Raw genomic sequence first — 12,754 nt, 5'->3', positions numbered from 1 at the left:
TTATCTTTGGAATATGGCTTTGGCTTGGAGTTCTAGGTTTCTGTAAGCCTTGGAGGATGGCAATCTTTGACTGTATGGACAAGATGTAAAACATAGTTATAATTGTATTATATATTTTGTTAGTTTGCTCAGCTCATCAGTATTTTAGAATACAAAAGAATGTATTATGAAGTGCTCAAGTAATAAGTTCGTAGATGCCCTGTTATCTAATTTGAAGTTTAAACTACACTCTGAAGTTCCCCGGCCCTAATGAAATGTGTTAGCCAAAGCATGCACATTGATCTGTTGTCAGTTAGTTAGTTACCTGACTCCATTTCTTTTAGTTGAGTCACATCACATCTGCATGACTTGTTAGTTCACCGTGCACGCGTTAGTTGTTCACTGTGGTATGAATATTTCTGGCAAATAGTGTTTTCTTTGCTTGATGGACGCATTCTGTATTTGAATGGTAGATTGGCTTTTCTTAATTCAAAGTACAAACAGCACAGTGTATTCATTGTGATGCATATTAGCAACCCAATAAATTAAAACCATTTTTGTTCAGCAACATTCATAGCATTCCATTAAAGACAAATTTTAAAATAAATAATACAAGTTGATTTCTGCACACTAAGCATGAGAAGATCAACTTTCACAATGAATAGTCCACTTGGAAGTATGATTTTGTTCACACTAAGCAGCTGACGATGGCTCCACCGACGAGGCGCGGCAGCCCACAGCTGTCTCGCTGATTTTCTATTTTTTCAGAGAAAAAAATCTACTTTTCCTCTTCTAACTTTTACGATACTCCACTTTTCCTCTCTCAATACCAAAACTTGACAAATCATTTTTCTCAACTTTTTAAACTATGCATTTTACCTCTCTGGAGCGGTTTTGAATACGGTTTTGCTACTGAACTGTGGTTTTGCTATAGTGAGGAGGTTTTGTCTTTTTTTTATTTATTTCGGCTAAATCTTTGAAAAATTATAGTAAATCACAAAAAAATAAAAAATAAATAAATTTGTTAGACTCTACATGAGTATGTCTACACAACGAATAAATAATATTAGTATAATTTTTTATTGTAGCTTTAGATCTATGCTTTTCTACAAGTAATTGAAAGAATTCGTAGTTGTAGCTTCTATTATTATTTGTTGGACTAAAGCATATAAGATTATATGTCCATTGTATATATCTACTCATGTGAAGTTCAACAAAATTAGATTTTCTATTCTAGTTTATGATTTTTCTGTAATTTACTATAATTTTTCAAAGGTTTAGCCAAATAAATAAAAAAAAGAAAAAGATAAAACCTTCATAGCAAAAATTTTGTACTAAAACATACCGTATTATATATTCACTGTGTAAACTCATGTGGAGTCTAATAAAATTAGAATTTTCTATTTATGATTTTTTTTCTATGATTTACTGTGATTTTTAAAGATTTAGCCAATATAATTAAAAAAGAAAAAATAAAACCACCAGCATTGTAGCAAAACCACCATTCACTATAGCAAAACCGCCTTCAAAACCACTCTAGGGAAGTAAAATGTAGGGTTTGAAAAGTTGAGGGGGTGGTTTGCCCGGATTTGAAGTTAAGAGAGAAAAAGCGGACTTTTGTAAAAGTTGAAAGAGAAAAGTAGACTTTTTTCTTTTCTAGAAAGACAACTAAATGGGCTTTTCTATCATTCTCACTGGGCCCGACTTTAGATATAGTGTTGTGTTCTGTGTACGTGGCCTTTGAGAGCACCATATTTGGGCCTTGTGTTTCTTAACGTAGATTGGGAATGGGAAAAGGGATTATGAACCTAGAAAGCTAGAATCATGGATATTTTTTAGAAAATGAAAAAAAATTCAGACCTCTACAACCAACTGCACATAGCCGTAGAACCTTGGATATGAGGTCCGGATTATTATGGTTTAGGAAATGGAATCTTATCATTTTCCTAAAAAGAGGTTTGGTATCTAGGTTTGGGATAGTGCTTGCAATTGACTAAAATAGCCCTTTTTTATATGCAAGCTTTCTTATTACACAGGGATAGTTTTGTAATTCTATATCATAATAACATCCTATTCCTACCGTAACCTAGCCTCCTCCTTGGGATAATACCCATGATAAATGAGCCGATCATTTTCCCATTCCAAATTCTATTCTTTTATCAAACCCTCAAACTAAACACTGGATTAGGTATATCCTAACATGTATTTCTCTTTCCTGCCTCTCATTTCCAAAAAAATCAAAGTGTTACCTCAATGCTCGCCTAGAATGGCAATAACAAAGTTTGCAGTGTTTGCTATGCTTAATTATATCATAGTAACAATGTGACTCCCCATAGCTTGATTGTGCCAAGACTCAATGCAAATACTCTCTTCTTCACCATAGTTGTGGTCCATCGGCTCCTAAGTTGTCACTCGCCCTTCACCCTTATTTGGTCCATCGAAACTCTTTCCAATATTCACCTTCTCAAGACATTCCATGACACATGGTGATATGAATTAATAATAATAATACAATGAAATCCATCTTCATCTTCTTTGATTTCCAAATCAAGCTATCAAAGTGAGACCATTCTATATGCATAACCTTATGTCTTATTTATCATTCACAGATATGCTTGCCTTCATGTGATTCAATGACATCCCATAATATATAAGCTAGTTCGTCAATCCCATTTGCATTGCTATCCTCTATTGAACTATATTGTTTTTCACAATAATACACAATTTATGGAATACCATGAACTCTTCTTTCTTATTGAACCTTTGATACACTTCAAATCATACAACATATTATATCTCCAACTATATGCAATCTAATTAAATCCCTGTTCAACACTTAGCAAACTTGTTTAGACCTTTAATCGTGTTGACTCAATCCACCAAAACCCACTAAAGAGCTAGATGCACTTACATGATCTAATGCTTAGTTTTGGAGGGATACACCTAGTAGGAGCATTGACACTACTCAAGTGATAAGCATCTAAAGACCATTGACTAGGAACTAGAGGGACATGATGAACAACTTGGTAGAATGCCCTGGCTACCGAAGAGGAAGCAGTGATGTATAGAGAAAAGAAGAGGAAGCAGTAGTTGAACATCAGTAGTTTGGTGCGTAAGTTTCATTTTTGTCAGTTTTATGGACATGCGGTACTATGGTTCCAAAACTTGCTTTGTTATTGTGGTTATCGGTTTGTGAACATGGTAATGTTTGGATGGTAGTCTGTTTTGAACTTGGTAATGCATGAAAGGTACTCAGTTTGTGAACTCGACAATAATATGCTATGGATGGTACTCAACTTCTAATGATATGTACACACAATGTTTGTGCCTATTATTTACATGGATTGTGTTATTCAGAACAAAGTGGATTTCTTGAAACAACATTTTCATCTATTTTCCTCACATTACAACACATAGCTCATCTAGTTAACTACTTCAACAATAACAGTAACACAAGAAAAGGAGTATGGCAAATTTGTTCTAAGCCTACACAAAAAACCAATCAACCACCTAGAAACTATTGAGTTCTTGTTCTGAGCAGTAACATATCTCCTCATCTCAACTCTCTAAGCAATCCTTGCAATAGCCAACATGCACACATACTCCTTCATTCGTAGCACCTTTGAGTTCATCAATTGTAGTTAACATCTTTAGTGTGGCAATTTTCATGGAATCTTTTGTGCTTGCTGACTTCCACGTGAGGAGATAATACGTTTGTGCACATCAAGGAACCCTATAGTATGCATTTGAATCCCCCAAAACAACAAATCCAAATAACTAAATTTAATTATCTAATTAATTACAATTCATGTAGAACTTCTTGAATGTCTTGGCTTTGTCATCAACAACCGCTCAACTACATACGATCCTCATGTTCTAGAACATGCACCTAGGATTGAGAATTTGATATATGTCCCTCCTTGAGATCGCACTACCCCACTAGAGGAAGATGGCCTAGAGCTTGAGTAGGATGTCATAGCCTAGTTGAAAGGTTCTAATATGGCTAGAGGGGGGGGTGAATAGCCTATTTAAAAATTCTACAAACTCACTAGAGCAAGAGGTTAGTAAATAACAAAGCGAAGTTTTTTGCTCTAGCTCTAATAGGGTGTTTGCAAGCCACCTATCCAACAATTCTAGTTGATATAATCACTAGGCACACAAGAGCTATGTCACTACTTACACTAGAAAGCTACCTAAAGTTTCTATACAAGTAAGTAAGCTACTCTAGTTTGCGGGAATGTAAATGAGATGGTTTGAACTTTATACCGCCGCGTAGAGGGGATGAACCAATCAATAATATGAAGTCCAATCACCGGGAGAAATCCAATGAACAATCACAATGGAGACACACAATTTTTCTCCCGAGGTTCACGTGCTTGCCGGCACGCTACGTCCCCGTTGTGTCGACCAACACTTGGTGGTTCGGTGGCTAAGAGGTGTAGCACGAACCTCGTCCTCACTAGGACACCACAAGAACCTACCCACAAGTGAGGTAACTCAATGACACGAGCAATCCACTAGAGTTACCTTTCGGCTCTCCGCCGGGGAAGGTACAAGACCCCTCACAATCACCGGGAGATGGCCACGAACAATCACCAACTCGTGCCAAAGCTCCTCCGCTGCTCCAAGCTGTCTAGGTGGCAGCAACCACCAAGAGTAACAAGAAAACCGCAGCTAGAACGATCCCCAAGTGCCTCTAGATGCAATCACTCAAGCAAATGCACTTGGAATCACTCCCAATCTCACAAAGATGTATAATCTATGAAGGAGATGAGTGGGAGGTGTTTGCTTAGGCTCACAAGGATGTTATGTATGCTAGAATGCCAAGAGTGTGAGCCCCAAGCCGGCCAAACACGTATTTATAGCCCCTCAAACAAATAGAGCCGTTGGCTCTTTCACTGAGCGAAATACGGGGTCACCGGACGCTCTTAAAGGGGTACCGGACGCTCAACACCAGCGTCCGGTGCTCCAACGTCAGCCGCATGTCAGAGTCTAACGGTAACCTGCAGAGCACCGGACGCTTGAGCAAGTTAGCACCGGACGCGTCCGGTGCACACCGGACGCGTCCGGTGCACACCGGACTCATGCGCAGAGAGCTCCGCAAACTTGCAGGGTCACCGGACGCGAGCCACCGGACGCACCTTGAGCGTCCGATGCTCACCGGACTCATGCGCAGAGAGGTTTGCAAAACCTCCTCACACCGGACGCACACCACCGGACGCTCAAGCCAGCGTCCGGTGCCTATCGTCCGGTGCCTTACCCTAACTGGGCCAGGCACTGTCTGCACCGGACGCTCAGACGCAGCGTCCGGTGCTCCAGAAGCCAGCGTCCGGACTCCCGCGACTTCTCCAAATTTCCCACCGGCGCAATAGAAAATATGCACTTCATTTTCTCAAAAAGCGCCGAATCCCGTCTCGCAAGCTCGGCGGGAGGGAGAGAGAAACTCCACCTCCTTCTAAAAGTGTGCCAACACCACAACGTGTGTACCAACAAGTGCACGTGTGTTAGCATTTTCACAATCATTTTCTTCGAAGGAGTTAAGTTAGCTCACTAGGTTCTAAATGCATGCGCATGAACAATGACACCTAGTGGCACTTGATAACCGCTTAGCCAAAGAATTCCCCTCTTTATAGTACGGCTATCTATCCTAAATGTGATCATACCCTCTATGGTGTCTTGATCACCAAAACCAAAACCCTAAGCAATACCTTTGCCTTGATCTCCATAGGGTTTTGTTTTTCTCTTTCTTCTTTTCGAAGTAGAGCACTTGATCGTCTTGTGGTCATCACCATCATCACCATGATCATCACTTGCTCCATCACTTGGCATATACCAACCTCATTAAGTCTACACACACTTAGCATAGAGGTTAGTACTAGGGTTTCAACAATTATCCAAAACCAAACTAGGGCTTTCACTAGTGTCATGATCTCTCTAGCTGCCTCTAGTAGCCCTATCCGTCGCCCACTAAATCACTGTCATGTTTCACTTAGCCCACCTAATTGCCACTAACATTGTGAGCTAGGACAAGGGGTTGAGAAATAGAGAGATGAAGGCACAATGGATCTAGGGTCCTAGTCGAGCTATACCTAACCTGGTTCAATTGACATGGTTGAACCATACTAGACGATGTTGGGTGTGGGCATATGGAGCTTGGGCAAAATGGACAATGCACAACCTTTCTCTCACCTCTCAATTGGAAATAAATATTTCAACGAATGTGGTGTCTTCCAGCAAATTAACAAATTGCTAGTGTGCCAGATAGCCAATTGCATTCTTTTTGGTGTCCACTAGCAACATGACATCACTTTTAGTGTCTCGTAGCATTTTTCCAAATGCAAAAGGATAACATCCTACACTTAGTTACAAGTGACTCTACGACATAGTAGTGGGAGAGGCTTGCGTGAGGCAAGAGGTTTTGGTCTTGAGATTGAATTTAGAGACCTCACGTGCAAATATTTTGTGTGAAATATCATTGGACTTGTGACTTCTCCTGTGATTAGAATTTTTTTCTATTTTATGCCTGATTTACAATTTCTAGAAATTAGTTTTAAAAGACGGCTACATTACCAATCATGTTATGGGCATTCATGAACATGGCGCTCCTTGAGTACAAGCACATACGAAAAAAACGCCTCTAAAAATCAATTGTAACCATGACTAAACATCCTTTTGTGTAGTGGTGTTAATGGATGGTAGAAAAGAGAATGAGGCTTAAAAAATGGCAAACATAAAGTTTTTTTTTCCTAATAAGTGAGGTAGTCCTCGTTGTCCACACAGTAGTGTCTCATCATTTTATAGCTTGGTTCAGGTAGACTAACATATTTAGTCAGGATTTCTAATTAGGGAAAATTGGTACGTGTAGTGGCACTGGGTTCATGGCGGCGCACGTACAGGAGCCCAGCTTCAAGGATGAACTCCGATCTTTTGGGGACATGTGGGTAGTCTTCTATAGTGTTTGTTTCTCTGCTCTACCTACCTGGCTATACCGAACTAATATATATTGTATTGCACACATCTTTGGATGTAAAACCCTACTTATATATGTATCAATCCATTTGATGGCAAGGTTTAGCTCAGCTCTGAGCCTAGATCATCGGAGAAAAGTCAGTATAGGCATGGGATGATCACGCCCATTCTAATGGTACGTAAGAGCGTGGTATATATATAAGGTAAAATCCAATAAGGTTGGTCCAGTGGGCTTGCATATCAGAAAATTCAAACCATGCGTGCCAGACTAATATATATATATATAGGATAGAACAACAATTTTATGAAGTAGGAGTATATATAATAATCTTTTGTGAGCAAAAGCAACAACATGGAAAATAAACATATATATAATTGGATATACGCCACCTTAATTAATGCTATAAATATATATAAAAATACTTAAATATAGATGAGAAAATAGTTGTTTCGTCCCAAAATGATGTCACCAATAAACAACAATATTCCAAATCTAGCCTGGAATTTATATTTTATTCATATAGAAATATACTAGAAACAAAGAAACCCATCTCGAGAGATTATTTGTATAATTGTATTCCCTCGGTCTCTAAATAAATCGACTACTAAATAACTTAAACACTTTTTTATGTTTGAAAAAATATATAATGAAAACACAAATATATATAACATCAAATAAGTCTATCACGAAAATGTTTTTTTATTGTGTACGTACCTAATAACACTAACCGTATCATAGGTCTTGACGTTTTTTTTTCCTATAAATTGAATTAAAATCTAGAGATGTTTGACTTATTAAGACAACTTAAAAATAGCGTCGTTTGTTCACTCTGGGCTGTTGTGATTTAACTTCCACGATCAGTTCAGTTGAGGTTACGTACCGGCCGGGGCCGGCCGGCCTATAAACCAAGTACTACTGTACGGCCAGCATTTTGAATTGGCTAGTTCGTAACCTCAACTACCCCGGGCCCACACGTCCGTGTGCCCCGATCCATCCATCAGTCGGTGCAACCCAGCCCAGCCCCGCACCGCAGCCCCTTCTTCCCCACGCACGAACGACCCCAACTCCTGGAGCGCTCTGGACCGCCCAGAATTCCAGATCACGCATCTCCCTCTCTCTCTCTCACCGCGTCCTCCTCGCTCGCCGCCCCCTGCCGCCTCCTGCACTGCGGCGGCGCGAGCGTCGTGGAGTAGAGAGATCCCTCCGCCCCGACATGAACAAGTGATCCCTTCGTCTTCGTCGTCGTCCCTCGGTAAGAATCATGCGGCGCTCGATCGTGTGCGTGCCCTAGCAAGTCCCGCGGCGGAACAATTAATCCGTCCAAATTACCCCCCCTCTCTCTCTCTCTCTCTCTCTCTCTTCCTTTCCTGGATCCACACGGCACGGCATGCGGCGCCGCATGTTGGCTGATCCGATACGGTGGTCTGCAGGGTTCCGTCGATCTCGATCACCGAAACCGCAGTACTCATTTCTACGTATCTGTCTGTATGTCAGCCGCGCGTACAGGAGGAGGAGGAATCGAAGGAGCCGCCGTCGTCTTCGTCTTCGTCGTCGTCGTCGTCGTCCCGCTGGCGGCGGCGAGCTGAGAGTCAGGAGGAGGACGCGGAATGTCGTCGTCCAACTCGCCTTGCGCCGCGTGCAAGCTGCTGCGGCGCAAGTGCACGCAGGGGTGCGTCTTCGCGCCCTACTTCCCGCCCGACAACCCGGCCAAGTTCTCCAGCGTGCACCGCATCTTCGGCGCCAGCAACGTCTCCAAGCTCCTCAACGAGCTCCCCCAGGCGCAGCGGGAGGACGCCGTCAACTCGCTCGCGTACGAGGCCGAGGCGCGCCTCCGTGACCCCGTCTACGGCTGCGTCTCCTACATCTCCGTCCTGCAGCTCAGGATCAAGCAGGTCCGCGAGGAGCTCGCCGCCGCGCGCAAGGAGCTGGCGGGGTACATTGGGCCCGCGGCCTTCACGCCGTTCGTCGCCACGCCGCAGTACCACCACCACCAGTACGCCGCGGGCGGCGTGCCCCTCGCGGCCGCCGCCGGCATGGGGCTCGCCGTCGGCGTCGGCCCGCAGCACGGTCACCACCCGCACCACCAGCAGCAGATCATGGTGCATCAGCACCAGCACCAGCACCTCCACCACCAGCAGATGGCGGCTGCCGAGGCGCAGCAGCAGCTCGCGGCGGCAGTGGAGGTCGCGCGAGAGCAGGATCTCATGATGCGGCAGGCCGCGGTCTACGCGCACGCCGTGCCCGGGAGCAGCGGTGGCGGCGGCGGCGGCGGCGGCGCCACGGTGGCCGTTGTGCCGCCCGACGCCGTGCCGTACGAGGGCGGCTTCCTCTTCCAGCAGCAGCCGCCGCCGTCGCAGGCGCAGACGGCCGTGGCGCTCACGTACCAGATGGAGCAGTCCCCGCCGCCGTCGTCCTCGGGCCAGTCTCACCCCGAGGTGTCGCAGCAGCAGAACACGGATGGCAGCGACGAGGGCAGCGGCGGTGTCGTGCCGCCGGCCTGATCTGCTGATCTGATTCGTTCTTCCTCTAGCGCCTTTTGCTTTCTTGTTTGGTGTTCGTTCCTGTTCGTTATGAATTTTTTCCCGTTCGGTCGTCTTCATCATATGGCGTCGCGTCGGCATCGTCGATCTAGCTAGGATCCATGCACGCCTCCCGAAGGCAGGCTATAGCTGGATTCTTAATTACCAAGGTATTCTTTTTTTTTTACCACAAATAGATATATCCTCCCCTCCCGATTATATTGACTATGGTGGCCTTCTCTCTCTGTTTGATTCTCTTTTGACTTTCTCGATCTTCGAAACTATTGTTTGTACATACAAATTAGCAGTACTGTATGAACAAAAAATACAAAAATTAAGTATATGTTTTTATTAACCTTGTTACTAATCTTTACTAAAAATATTCTAAATCATAATAAGTTGTTCTGACTTTTCTAGATACGTACCTACATAGTTTGGAAATGAGAGTAGCGTTTCACTGTGTTAGCTCTATGCCTTTTACTAGCTCAAGCCTGCAACTATTACTATTTTGTATTCCAAGCGAGCTTGAGCTGAATCTGCAAGTTGTTTGGGAGTGCTAGCTATATATTTATAAATTTTACTAAACAGTAACACTGATATATTCTTAGTGCTTGCAGAATAAACAAATGAAATTTATAGAGAAAAGTGATTTTTTGAGTTGGTGAGTATATGTAGTAGTAGATGTGGCTTAGCTAGTTTCATGAAATGACTATCCTGGCATATTAATGAAGAAATATACTAGCTAGTACATATAGGTGCTTGCATATGGAAAACTGATTGCTTGAGTTCATTGTCAATATTTTTTCGTTGTGGATCAGCAAAGGCAATTTCCATCATCAATGTATATATATCTATGCACGTGTAACACACAAGTTAACACATGTTAAGTATGTTAGTCCTTGTTGTAGCTAGATTGCTTAATGACCAAGCCAACATTTCACTTGATTACAAGAAATACTAGCTAGGCATGCATGGGCAGCTAGATATATATATGTGTAAGGTGCCAGCCACCATGTGTTAATTTAAAATGTGCACGATCTAAAATACATTTTATTGGACTTCTTTAACACATTATATTGTATTGCTAAAACTCAGTTGTCAACATTTTTAGCTCTTTGTAAAGAATGTTCCTGCTGTAGGAAATAGCTTAATTAAAAAATAAAAAAGGATTGGCATGCTTTGAATGGCTGACAAAAAGTAAACAATGCAGTGGGTTTATGGTGATCCCTAAAATGGGATTCTCGCCTTCTAGGGTGAACATGACGATCCCGGAGGCTCGAGTCTATACTGTAGCTGTTAGTTCAAGCACCTCCAGGTCCTATGTTTGATTCTTTGTGGGAGCAAATTTAGGCTCTGTTTGGTTTCCCTTGCTAAATTTTAGCTAGCTAAAATTATTTTAGCTACTCTTGGTGGACTAGTGGGACTAAACATTTTTTAACTTCTTTTAGTCAGTGTGTTTGGAACTTTACCTACTAAAGTGACTAAAGTTTAGCTAGCTAAAATTTAGCAAGGGGAACCAAACAGGACCTTAATTAGGCTGGTTAAAAAATCCCCTTGCTAGCAAAGCAGGGGTTTGCAAATTTTCTTGGCCAGGAAGGTTCCTTTCTACCTTAAAAGCAATGCCTTCGGGGGGGGGGGGGGCGGGGGAGGGTCATATACCCATGGCTAGTCAAGGGTTTTTTATGATTGACCCCTGAAATCAAAGGTGCAATGAATCTGCCTAGTTGTTCAGTAATAATATCTCTTGGTTGCTTAAACAGTTATTGATAGCAGTGCTAGTTACATTCACTAAGCATGACTTGAAAGACACAACAGTTTGATGCATGATTGGGAAACACACAAGTAACCAACTCTTACATTTTTAATCTCTAGAGTCTAGATCACGCACAATGATCTTCTAGGTTAGCACTTAATCTGTACATGCATGCCTATGACTCTTTTGTGTGTTCTGAATTTCTAGTGCACAAATTAAGTATCCCTCTTTCTATCCTCCCCGCTGGACATCTTACTATAAGCATGATGAGCATGATGTATGAAACACTGTTTATCACCCATTGAATCACACTTGCTGACATATCATTCACCTGGAATTATGCCCTGTCAGGTTCCTCATGATCAGTTGCCTTTCTTCCTCAAGAGTTAGAGCCAAATAAATGCAAGACAGAAGGAGTGGTAGGAAATGGGGACAGATACTCATCATATGGATCAGTGTAACACAGAGAAATTAATGGTGGGAAGGTGGAGAGATGGGGGTAGTAGAGGTAGACAGAAACAGCAGAGAGAAGCATGCATGGCAGCGCAGGAGGGGAGCAGCAAATGGTGAAGTAAGATAGAGAAACAAAATGCATGCAAATAGCTTATTGCACTTTGCAGGAGGGAGCAGCAGGCATGATGAATAAAGAAATTAACACGAACAAGAGGAGCACTCAGCTAAACATATATCTAGCTTCGTTCACTTGTGCATTTATTTAGTGTTGAACATGTGTATCTTCTTTCTTCACCGCTCTTATGAGTATTCTTTTCAACCTTTCCCTCTTTTTCTGGTTTCTCATTGGTAAATTCTTTCTGCCGTATTGCATTGTGTGTATAAAGAAATAGAATATCCTTTATTTGGACATAAATGGATGATGGAGGCATGGAGCTACTAGCTAGCATCATTTTAATTATATTGAGTCATTATCGATTTTGTCTGAATCATTATGCTATATATATGCTGTAGCCTTCATGCCTAGCTATGATAGGGCCATCTGGCTCACGTAGCTTCACCATTATAAAAAAAATAAATATGTTAGTGTCCTAACATATTGTCCCAATATTATAACAGTTTTAAAGATGTGTCCTTATTTAATTCTTTCGAAGGATAATATATAGAAAAAAAAACAGTGACAATTATGTATATCTTTGATTGTTGTTAGTTTGTTACTAATCATTCATGCTTTTGTTTCAAGTGGGATCGCGTCGATCGGTACACTTCCAGGAGTAACAATCTCATGAGGCACCTGACTAACCTTCACACCGCAGTCCAACTTGGTAATAGTACATGCGCGCAATCCCTTGATATATAATTCCGTTCATTACACCACCATTGTGGCAATGTGCACTCACCCGGCCACTGCTCGCTTTAGGCAGCACATGCTGACAGAAATTGGTTTTTTTGCTAAATTTTTTAGTATCATATAATCAACACCAATGCAAAATACACACATGAACGGCTAAAACCAGAAATCTGACGTTTGTAAGCTAGTTTCGGTATTTCAATAACTGGGAGATATTTCAAAACCTTGTG

At 42.1% G+C, this 12,754-nt stretch overlaps 1 protein-coding gene across 2 annotated transcripts; it reads left to right on the top strand.

Moving 5' to 3' along the window:
- On the top strand, positions 7,922–12,131 carry LOC8064496 (LOB domain-containing protein 36). 2 transcript variants are annotated; one of them, XR_002451720.1, is made up of 3 exons: positions 7,922–8,201; positions 8,444–9,638; positions 11,573–12,131. XR_002451720.1 is itself a non-coding variant. In XM_002466774.2 (2 exons), the coding sequence occupies exon 2, from the start codon at positions 8,557–8,559 to the stop codon at positions 9,448–9,450; it is 894 nt and encodes a 297-aa protein (XP_002466819.1). In that variant the 5' UTR covers positions 7,922–8,201; positions 8,444–8,556; the 3' UTR covers positions 9,451–9,819. The 2 variants fall into 2 exon arrangements, 1 of the variants encoding a protein (XP_002466819.1); XM_002466774.2 differs by lacking the exon at positions 11,573–12,131 and having other exon boundaries at positions 8,444–9,819.

This window comes from Sorghum bicolor, chromosome 1 (assembly GCF_000003195.3).
Source record: "Sorghum bicolor cultivar BTx623 chromosome 1, Sorghum_bicolor_NCBIv3, whole genome shotgun sequence".
Taxonomy (NCBI): domain Eukaryota; kingdom Viridiplantae; phylum Streptophyta; class Magnoliopsida; order Poales; family Poaceae; genus Sorghum; species Sorghum bicolor.
Note: the sequence above shows the minus strand (reverse complement) of the source record. Positions and strands in the feature narration are given on the sequence as shown.

What these genes read in the sequence shown, in the direction of transcription:
- LOC8064496 (XM_002466774.2), top strand. Translation starts at nt 8,557, where the DNA reads ATGTCGTCGTCCAACTCGCCTTGCGCCGCGTGCAAGCTGCTGCGGCGC.